The sequence below is a fragment of the Nelumbo nucifera genome, chromosome 4 (assembly GCF_055504915.1).
Source record: "Nelumbo nucifera cultivar China Antique chromosome 4, China Antique-T2T, whole genome shotgun sequence".
NCBI classification, from domain to species: Eukaryota; Viridiplantae; Streptophyta; class Magnoliopsida; order Proteales; family Nelumbonaceae; genus Nelumbo; species Nelumbo nucifera.
In genome coordinates, this window is record NC_142652.1 from 8,649,139 (window position 1) to 8,661,121 (window position 11,983).

Genomic DNA, 11,983 nt, shown 5'->3' on the forward strand with positions numbered 1-11,983 from the left:
ACTGTGACACCCAATAATACTGAAAAATAAATGCGAGCAAATTGGTCAATCCAACTTCAGCTTTGGATATTAGGAGCTCACAACGGTGAAAGTGACAGAAATATTAGAGAATTAATTGCTTGATTGATAAATTTATACCCTTAATGAGGGCCAAGACCAGCCCAGCCCAGCCCCTGTCCATGCATAGCCCAAGCTCAATGAATAACAAGATAGAATGCCTGACACCCATATATTGTACATTTGAGGATGTTTTCAATAAACGTGCGAACTGAAAATTTAAAGACGGGTGGTATTGAGAATTCCATATCCCCATTAGGTGATTGTTGCTTTTGGGATTGCGGATTTACTTTGCAAGGTATAAACCCAAACCAATGCTTCCAATTTAAAATTCTCACGAAATTAAAACTTTTCCAATTAGTCACAATTGGAACCATCTCTTGCAATGGTTGGAGTTGGAAGAGGTTTCCTGTACAGGTTATGCTGGTTTACACTCTTTCCACTAAAATTCCAATATATTTTACCTTTTCTCAGAAGTACAACAAACGAGCAGCTGTGTTACATTTTAGCATCAGTAAAGCTCAACTAGGTATCTCCGACAGCTCTCTCTTGGCAGTCTCTGTCAATGTGCACAAATACTTGCTAGGGTCACAATGATATGGGTTTGCGAGAGCTGCATGAGCTAAGAAAGGGAGCTTTCTCAAAGCTCTTCCACTCAATCCCTGAACAGCAATCCAAATCCACAGTAATCAGGATCTAATTTTAAAAGACTTCAAAAAATGTATGCACTTTTTTAAAGCCTTGTATTGGAATGTGATGAAATGGATGCACTTGTGGTATCGGGGTCTTATATGGACTCTGATGTCTGTTTGGTCTTGATGGTTTCTGCCCTCCTTGGGAACAGGATACAGGCTGTCCATCGAAGAAAACAACCATTCCATGGCACGGGCACTCCACACTTGGGATTGTGGGGTTATGGACAAAAATCATTGTACGGGCATCCTCTGTCCCAAATCCCTATTAACAGGGGTTACCATTAACCCCATCCTACAAGGTAATAGTTTTAGATCAAGGAGGCCTTATTGTCACCTAAGAACAAAACATGTTTGATAGCATAATTGCATGTAGGCACATGATTTCTGAACCATAAAGGATCACGATGTCTTACCTCGCATAATTCGGCCACTGCAAGCAATTGTTTAGCCAGATCAAGAGGGACCAAAGGTTCCAGTTGCTCAGGCATGTTCAGCTTATCCCTTAAGCTTACATAGTTAGGGAGAATGAGATGTTCCTAAAAAACGCAAATATTCATATTTTATTATGCGAACCAGGATGGAGGCCTTCCGAACTAAAAAAAAAAAAAAAAAAAAAAAATCTGGAGTAATATCTACCTTAGAACATGATAAGATACCAGTACGCATTAATTCTTGCAGGCATGACCTTAATATTTCATAACGTGCTTGAAGAGTAGGAGGGCCCACATATGCCTTGATATCTGCTCGATCAACAAAAGCAATGTCTGCAATCTAAACAATAGTTAGACATTTAATTTGAACTTACTACAAATGTAGATTATCAGCATTCAACGCCAATGCAGTAGCATAGCATTTAATTTGGCAAAGAAATAGGTGAGGATATTTTTGTGTGTATTAATCACATAGAAATACAATAAAGGGAAAAAACAAAAACAAAAATAAATGAAGGGGTAGAGCCCCTGATTTGACATCGAAAGATATAATGCTTTATTTTGTTTACAGAAATTGATAAAGAAGAAGAGACTTGTTATGACAAATGAGTCATGAGGTTACAAGTGAAAACTCTAACACAATGAATACATTTCATTACACGCAAAATACTTTAGTTGCACTTCACCTAAAATTGTACACCCCCAATACAAAAACAGTAAGATGAGGCATAAGACAATCACAAGAAAACAACACATTACCTAGTCATTGCTTAGGTGTCGATATGACAAGTACAGAATGAACTAAGGTACTGATGGATAGATTAATATCCATAAGAAGACATTTTTTAGTCAGCATCTGTGCAGCAATAAATACAAATTGCAAATTTGAGTCATCACTGTCATACCAATTGCAGCTGTTATATTTGATGTTGTTAGGATGATCACATTTGGTGAGGATTTTAACTTGTCCATCTGAGTAAGTAGCGCATTGACTACCTGAAAATACCTCAGAATACTGTTTATCCAAAAATGTTGCATCCTAAGCTGTCAGGTTATGTGCACTAAATAATGTTCAAACTTGGTTTAAATGTGAAGATACGGTACCCTAATAGAGTCTGAAGGTTCAGATCCTGATAAAGCAGCCTTCCTAGCAGCAGCAAGGCTTTCAACTTCATCTGCAGAAAAACATTTTGATATGAGAAAAATATAAAATTGTTCAGGTAAATAAAGAAGCAAATTAACCATTAAAACTCGTAGGAAAATAGCAGACAAGAAAATAAATACAATAAAGGTAATGATAAGATTAAATATGGTTTTGTATGAAATAATGCCAGCAGAGGCCCATTCAACCTCTCTGATGGTGGTCCTATGATCCTGTCATTCACATAAGCATGATATCTGTTTTCACATTTGCCCATTTCTAGGGGACATGCTCCAATAACATCTCAAAGTATAACATCTGTGATTTCAAATCTCTAGTTGCATTATTCTGTTTAACAAGCTTAATGAAGAAAAAACTCCGATTAGCAAAAACTAGACAGGAAAGATGGTATAATGATAAATTATGTAATAACAAGCTTACCAATCAAAACAAATACCAGGTTGTTTTCTTCTTCTACCATTTCTTGAATTTTCTGAAAAAGTTTTGCAACCTAACATGAAAAAAAAACGAGATAATTATAGCTAACACTGAATAGTACAATTTAGATTTTGTTTAACATTTAACAATACAATTTAGTTACCATGCAAGGAAAGACCTGCATTAATGCAGAGATGGGACAAATCTATGAAAAAATTAAGGGTAATATTGACAAGAGGAAATCAGAAACTTGGGGCCGGGTTTGAACAGATTGACAAAAAATAGTTGTGTAAAGGCTGATTCAACAACGGTTCTTTCCATCCCCAACCCCCAAGGAACTTTGATTGTTTGGTTCTCAATGCAGTACACAATAGGATAAATTTTGAAAACAGTAAAAAAGTTCTTTGTATACCTGTTATAGAGATACAAAACTTAAAGTACGATTGTAAATGGTAATGCCATATTCCATCTAGTTACAGGTATTCTATTTAGTTGACTGTGAAATGTATGTTAAATGTATCAATGATAATGTCAATATTGCAATTTGCAAATTCTAGATGAGAAAAAAGATTATCATGTTTGAATTTACAAAGGAGCTGCTCATTGAACTTAAGATTTACATGGAAAATTTCCACCACATTATTTTTTACTTTCTACTGAGGTTTGATAAATGAGGAGCATCAAGTCATCATAGCATGCCAAAAGCAGTGGTATCAATGTGGTAAGTGATGACTCGTCATTTTGGCCTTTCCAGTCAATGCAATGACCAGTTGGTGCCCAGGTGGAGACTGGTCAATAGAAAAAAGATATGTTCTAAATTTAAGATACTGATGAAACCTAATAAATAAGTTAATAAAAACCACAATTATGCAAGAAAAGAATGATATTGAACATTTAGTTTACAGTCTTATTTTGCAAGTGAACAAATAAAGCTTTAAAATGGTTTTGTGGTTGACTTGGTTGACTAGATATTAGTAGACTAGTTGACCTAATCGATTCTTAACCATCTAGATGACAGCATCATGGCCAATTAGTTAGTGATGCAGTTGGTTTGGCCCTCAACTGACTAGTTGGTTGACTAGTTAACTCTTTGACAATACTGACCAGAAGTACATCTTTACTACTTGTATGTTATTTTTACACTACAGAAACAATTCAATTCCTGTTAATTCCATTGAAGTGTGACATAGGTATCTTGGGTACTTTTTTTTCTGTCTAGCAAGTCATGTTGAAAGTATTAATGTGCATTTCACAATTAGGGACACCTTAATTTTTATGCATAGTCACTCTCATCTAAAATAATTGCTTTCCCTTCACATAAAACAATTCCTGCATAATGACTGAACTTTCTTCATTGGAAGAACAAACTTTTGTTCTTATTCACACCACTACTGATTTCACAAAATCATGAATCACACTGACATTAATTCAGCAACTCACTGACCGCATACAAGCCCTCTTGAAGCTGCTCAATAGAGATTGAGCATCACAAGCACCACCACACAACCATAGCTGTCACACATGGTACATATCTGTCTGACCTTTTCAGAGGGCACTACAAGTCCAAAGAAAACATCAACTACTGCCACTGCAGTAACCTATCATTCAATTCAGGTCACTTGTGACCAACAAAAGCTTCAAAACAACTACAGACCAACATAAAAGGGTTAAACATACCCTTACACCATTCGGCCACTGTAAACACAGCCTGTTCTTGGACCTTTTTCCAAGAACCAAGGCTACAAACAACCTAGTTCTCTAGGTTCTCATCAATCCCCGCAGATTTTGAAGGCTTTCAACCCAGAAATACCAACAGCACACAAAAAAAAAGAGGTAACCAACCTTCGATGGAGAGCTTCAGTCGACCATCCACTTCTGAAGTTGTTTTTTTTTCCTTGAAAAACAGTCAAGTTCTGCGCAGAGAAAGGACTGAAGTGTTCTCAGACCTAGGTCGAATCTGTGTTCTCCATTTTTTTTCAGCCCAAAAAGAAGAAAAAAAATGAAGTCACGAATCTGTGAGGAGATTTAGAGAGCAACGTCCTGCTCTGATACCATGTTTGTTCTGTAGCTACAGTAGTTCGAACCAGGAGAAGAGAAGAAGAAGAAGAAGAAGAAGAAGAAGAAGAAGATGATGAAGAGAACAGTCAAACTTGATAGACTAAACCCTACCAGTCGACCCTTAATATGGATTAGCCTCTAATTAGTAGTACAAAGACTAAACTGCCCCCACTTAAGTATGGGACAGGAAGCCTCTATTAAAACTGCCACATAAGCACATAACTTAACAGAAATAAAATGACTAATCTACCCTTATTCGGCTAGCTCTAACAGATGCACACTATTTTTTAATAGCTCAAGGTTATGTAGTGATAGTAGAAATAATAACAAGACAAATTCCTATGAACATGAAATCAAATACAGTCCATGCTAACTGGAGCACAGACATCTCATGCAGGCCTGACAATTTGCAAGCTAAGTCAATGAGGGAATAGCAAATTCCAAAACCAAACTAAATTCTACTCCCATAACATTGATAAACTAAAATAAATACACAATGAACAATACACTAAAATTAACATATTAAAACCTAGGAGATATCCTATGTTAGATACAATAACATAATATAGGCAAATTTAATTTGTTAGACCACTTACCAGTTTGCCACTTTCAGAAAACCATTTACTGAACAAAGAATGTGCATTAACTTCAACCAGCTGGCATTGTGGATATCTGAGCTCAGGATCAGCATACAAAAATTAAGAAAAAAGATAAAAATCAAATAACAATGTCCTACTGCATTAAAGTATACCTAATGAGGTGTGAAATCCATTTAAATTAATTTTGACAAACCTGGAACTAAAACATATGGAAAGCTTTTGAGCCAATGCTTTACATAAAGATGTCTTCCCAGTCCCTGGGGGACCATGGAGAAGGATGATACTACAAAAAAAAATTGTTAAGGAAGAAGGTCACCACAGAATTAATTTGGTGCCAATAGTTATGTAATACCGATTAGTGATTACTAATGATGTAGTGAGACTAATATAAGCTAAAATCTATGCCTTAATTATTATGACAATAATGTATTGAGAATTTTCAATTTGGTAGAACTCATGCTTCTCAACTCTCCCAAATGTCAAAAGTCAGAAATGGTACAGTAACTATTATTATATACATGAGAGATAATAATGCAACTTTTATGGCAGTATCTAGATTATTAAATCTAGAAGGCGAATCGTAGGTTACAAAAGAAAATCCTCTCATGGACACATTTTGGAGGGGCTTCTATGATTTTCTTTTCTCCAAGGTTGGCACTCCCCATACCTCATGTTTCCATGCATTTAGATTCAAATCAGAAATCAGTAACGATACTTAAGCACATTGCCAAGATGACAGTATCGAAGGACATAGTAACAAGCTTAGTAGATTGTAATTTTTTTGCTGATTGAATCTTGTCTACCAATTTGAGAAGTGCTAAGCAAATATTCATGGAACAATGCATTGCATCACATCATATACATTACTTGTATGAAGTTTGGCATACAAATAGACTTAAAGGGTAACAATCAATTTATTCAATTGGTAATTAGTGATAAGATCAAGTAAATTCCTCTAGTTTGTTGGCCATAATAAGCAAAATGACAATTAACAACCTCCTTACTACAAGCAGAAGTAATATAAATACATGCTAATACATCAGTAATCGCATTCAAGACTTTTCTTTTTTCAACAATGTAACATCAGAATCAGAAGTGTAGCTTAGTTAGAATGTAGAATGCATGAACTTCGCAGAAATTTCTTTACCGGTTCCATGAGACTAGAAAAGGATCAACACCTTTCTCAGTGAAAAGCAAAGCACTTGCAGCATATCGCAGCAACCTCTGCTTGAGACCAGCTTCATAAATTAAGCTGCAGAAGTGAATATGGTTAATGGAAATAGCCACTTCAAACAATTTGAAAATTGTAAGTAAATCAACAAACCTTTCCCACATTCCATCAAATTCCTTTGCAGGAAGGATCCATTCATTAAAGCTAGAAAGTTGACCATCACCACTTATTTCCTCACCTGGCCCCTCCTCGCTGAGCTACCAACTCAAAGAAATGCTATTAAATCACTTGAATGTAATAAAACATAGAAAAACAATCCAAATAAAATAAATGGTTCAATTAAAGGGATATAAATAATTCCAGCAACTTAGAAAATGTGGAACTGATCAATACAAAACACAGAAAATGATCACTTTTGAAAAGATCATTACAATAAAGGGAACATAGTGTTTTATGTGCTAGTTTTCCTCAATTAAAATCTAATGTCCAATAGATGCCCTATTAACCTAACTACATGAACCCTGTATCGCCAATCTGTTCTATACACTGTTAAATCCATAGTGCTTAAATAATTTTTCACTACTTCCACCCCTGTCCTTTTTGGTCTACCCCTATCTCTTATAGGCCCTTCCACTTGTAATAAATCATTTCTTCAAACTAGAGCTGCTGGTGGCCTTCTATGCACATGACCAAACCATCTTAGTCTACTCTCTCTGATTTCATCACCTATTGGGACTACTCCTAGGTTTTTACAGATGGCTTCATTCCTAACCTTATCCTTTATAGTTTTCCACTCATCCATCTTAGAATTCACATTTCTACCACACTCATTTTCTAAACATGTTGTTTCTCGACTACCCAACACTTGGCTCCATATAACATAGAATTGTTTTATAGAATTTTCCTTTCTATCTAAGTGGTATTCTCCTATCACAAAAAGTCCAGAAGCGCCCCTCCATTTTGCCCAACCTACTCTAAATCTTTGGTCATATCCTCCTCAATCTTTTCCCCATTATGAATTAGTGAACCAAGGTATGGAAATGGTCACATTAAGTTATCTCTTGATCTCCAATCCTAAGTGTATATCGATTTACACTCCTATTTTTACTAAATTTACATGTCATATACTATGTTTCAAGGTTCAAAATATCGATACGTCCGATACGCCGATAGAGGTGTATTGGGCAGTATCGGTTGTTTTTTTTTTAGTTTTTTTTTTCAAATCCGGTTCAGAGAGGCGGTTTAAGGTCCATCCACCCCCTAAACCGGTCAAAACCCCGATACACCCTCTGTAGGGGCACATCGGGAAGATCCCGACACAATACGTATTGATATTTTGAACCTTGCTCTGTTTTAGTACTACTTATTTTAAAACATCTTGTTTCTAGGGCATTTGTCTATAAGCTTAACTTTGCATTTAATCCTTCATTAGTTCCATCAATTAAAACAATATCATTTGCAAACAACATGCACCATAGAACTTCCTGAATATGTTTAGTCAATTCATCTATAATCAATGAAAATAGATAGGGATAATTGCTAAACCTTGGTGAAGACCCATCGTAACCAATGTTTTAAAACACAGAGGCGTGACGCGAGGCATTCCACTACCTAGAGGCGTGAGGCGTAAGCCTCCTTAAGAGGAGGGGGGTTAGGATGAGGATGAAGAGGAAGGGGGGATCTCATTTTTTCTTTATTTTTAATAAAAATCTTTTATATTAGGAAGAATAAAGATGCATAACATTAGTTGTAAGGGGGGGGGGGGTCTTGTCGAAGCGGACAATTTTCTTTCCCCTTATCTTTTCTTCCCTTCCCTTCCCTTTCATTTTCTTTTCTTTTATTTTCTCTTTTATTTTCTTCTCTTTCTTTTTCTTTCCCTTCCCTTTCTTTTCCTTTCCTTTTTTTTTCTTTTTTCTTTTCTTCTATCTTTTTTATATAAGATGTGCATGAGGCACATGAGGCGTACACCTCTAGCACGCCTCATGAAAAAAGCACAAGAGTCGTACGCCTCAGAGGTGTCAACGCCTCTGGCATACGCCTCAAGGTGTTTTGGGAGTGCCTCGCCTGGAGGCGCACCTCCAAGCATATGCCTCCCACACCTTTTAAAACATTGATCGTAACTGTAAAATCTAAAGTCTCTCCCACTAGTGTTCTAGCATTGGTTGTTGCCCCCTCACACATATCCTTAATTAAGTCTATTTACTTATTTTGAACACCTTTCTTATCCAAGACCCACCATATTATCTCTCTAAGAGCTCTATCAAAAGCCTTTTCTAGATCAATTAACACCAATATGAAGATCTTTTTTCTTCTCTCTAAACTTTTCTATCAATTGTTCCAAAACAAATATAGCTTCTATGGTCGATCTCCATGGCATAAAACCAAATTGGTTCTCTAGTGTGGCTTCATAAAACCAAATCTTTGTTCAATTATTCTCTCCCAAAGCTTCATAGTGTGGCTCATGAGTTTAATCCCCTAATATTTATTACAACTTTGCATATCACCTTTGTTTTTAAATATAGGAACCATATTGTTATTTTTTTATCATTAGGCATCTTTTTTTCTTTTATTATCTTATTAAATAGCTTAGTTAGTTATAACAAGCCTACCTCTCCAAAACCATTCCACACTTCTATTGGAATCCCATCAGGTCCTAATGCCTTTCCCTTTTTCACCTTATTTAGTGCCACTTTTACTTTAGTACATCTAACTCTATGAAGGTACATATTATTTTTAACACTACTAATATTGCTAGCTTCTCCTCCATTAACACATTTTCCTTGTTGTTTATTTAATAATTTTTCAAAATGGTTTTTCCATCTTTGATTTCCTCACCTTTTACCAAGACTCTTTGATCTTCATCTTTAATCAGCCTAACATGGTTTAAATCTCTACCTTTCCTTTCCCTCAATGCAACTTTACTAGTTTATACATTCCTTTTTCTCCATCTTTAGTGCCTACTTTATGATAAAGCTCATTATAATCCCTACATTTAGCTTCATTCACTTTCTTTTTAACTTCCTTTCTTATGGTTTTATATTTGTCCCAATTAGCCTAACAATGATTAAAAAATCCTTTCTCTTTCCATGTTGTTGCGTGCAGTTGCTTGTGCTAGTGTTTCTTTCTCAATAGAATTAACTGCACTTACCAATGGAGTTGAAGCAGATGTTGCACTTTAAGACAATAATGCATGTTGATTCTATGAAAAAAAAACTCTTGTTTTATCACATGATTTTTTTTAATTGTTTGATTCGTTATGATTGAAAAACAAATCAATAGGAACTATTTTAGCCTTCCAAACACCTCAAACCACTAATTGCACCCCTTCATCCTCCATATTCAACTAAAACATTTCTCTCTATTTCACAAATAGAGGGATATAAAGGGATGAAACCATCATGTGCTTTATTTAATTGTAGAATGGATAATATACAACTAGAACTTTGGAAGGTAGGTTAGGAGGTGTTTGACAACATGGTAACCAGGTTAGCAAACACCCCCTTAGTCATGGTCATCATAAAGTCAAAAAGATATTTTAACAAGACGAGTTATTTGGAGGACTTAGAGGTAGAAATTTTTCACTCGGGAAAACTGACAAGCAGTTTGGTCTGCCTCCCTTGCTTGGCAATGCATTTTCAAAAGTGGCCATCACCATATTAGCAATTTTCCTTATAAAAAGTATAAACTGGAGTCTATTCTGATCTCTTAAAAGATTCTCCAATGTACAGAAATAGTAATACAAAGACAAAGAGCTTGTCCAAAATGCAGAAGCATCGTGGTAATTGAAAAAGGGAAAGCAAAATAAAAATGGTAATATCACACCATATAGTAAATCAATTACCTGAAAAACATGCACGACAGGTTTCACTTGCCAGAACAATAAAATGCCATGGTTCTGCACCGATTCATCTACACATCCAACAAATTTAGATATCACAAACTAAAAGAATAGAAAAGAAAATTAAGAACTCCGGTAAATGAATGAAAACCTGTGTCACAAATACAGATCCTCTGCACATTTTCTTGGATAAATGGATCGCCATCGGGCACAGGAACAGGACCATCTGTATAGCTTAAACTCCTTTTTTCAAGCATTCTGATCATCAATGCAATGATGAACTTTTAAAGGACTGTACATGGAAGTAATAGAGATACTGATACTTGATAGAAGCTCAAGAAACAAGCATTTAACCATAGAAGCATTTACAGTGCATAATTGCTCAAAAAAATGGCCAAGTAGCTAATAAGAAATTGCAAAGATTTTGACAGCCTTTAGATATACAGAATTAGACAGAAGAAAGCCTAATAGATTGAGAAAATTGAAGCTACATCCCCATCAAAGAATACTGTGCTTGCAAAGATTTCCAGTAACCTCTTGATACTTTCCAGATTGCCCAATAGAACAATAGTTTCTGGTGAAGAACTGCAGCGTTAAAGTTGGAATGTTTTTACCTGAACTAAAACTACATTAATTACGGAAAAAGTTACACAGAAACTTTGATGACTTAAAACTCCTATGTTCTGTTCAAGTTTCCAACTTTCTCAGTCAACTTCTTTGTCTTTCATCTTCCTTGAATGTTTTTATGGGACACACACGTCCTAAATATAAGGATGAAAACTTCTTCAGAATTCTCATAATAGAGCAATTTCCAGCCTCTTTTTGCGGTTCTATCTATCATTCACCAGGTCATCCGTTAAATAAATAAATAAAATTGCAAGCATGCATCTTGAATCAATAATTGACAAACAAATTTCACACACACACACACACAGACCTCTCAACTGCTGCCTGGACATCTTCAATCCTAGCCGTGCTTGAGGGCTTCAAACAGACTTCAACTGCAACAGCACGAAAATCTCAAATAGAAGGATTTGAAATAAGAACTTAATGAAAGAAAAAATAAAATATGGCGAAACTGAGAAGTACCAGAAACGAGGACCTTGTCGTCGACCAACAGTGAAGAAGTAACTGACTCAGAAACGACATCCGATTTACAGGTCCCCGTTTCATTGGCATCTTGCAGAGTGACCTCCATAGGAGAACTCATGCTCTTCAGTGAATTTGAGATTGTAGCATGAAATTTGAGAGAGAGAGAGAGAGAGAGAGATCAGCTCCTCCGTAGAGCTAGAGTTGATCTGAGAACTAGAATAAATTCAAACCCTAAAATGGGACCAGAGAACATCCTTTTTCATTTTTTGAAAATAAAAATAAGCGGGAGGAAGAAGGGGGTAGTCATTCTCGATTCTCGAATAGTCGAATAGTTGGTCGGTTGGTCCAAATCCAACCGTCCGAAGGTGCGAACTGGCTCAGTCAGGCTGGTTGTAGCGGAGATTTGGGATCGATTCCCGCCTTCACCCGGGTGAGGAGGCCCCCCTGTACTTTGTTTTGCAAC

General features: G+C 36.0%; 1 protein-coding gene across 1 annotated transcript; it reads right to left on the reverse strand.

Annotated features, from left to right (window-relative positions):
* Nucleotides 1–388: 388 nt before the first annotated feature.
* LOC104591511 (pachytene checkpoint-like protein) lies at nt 389–11,983 on the reverse strand. The gene is made up of 14 exons (XM_010250364.3): nt 11,518–11,983; nt 11,366–11,429; nt 10,580–10,686; nt 10,432–10,499; nt 6,744–6,847; nt 6,567–6,671; nt 5,613–5,702; nt 5,417–5,492; nt 2,766–2,835; nt 2,288–2,358; nt 2,089–2,179; nt 1,389–1,516; nt 1,166–1,288; nt 389–719 (listed from the first exon to the last, which is right to left on the reverse strand). Exons 1-14 carry the CDS (start codon nt 11,636–11,638, stop codon nt 579–581), a joined length of 1,359 nt encoding a protein of 452 aa, XP_010248666.1. The 5' UTR covers nt 11,639–11,983; the 3' UTR covers nt 389–578.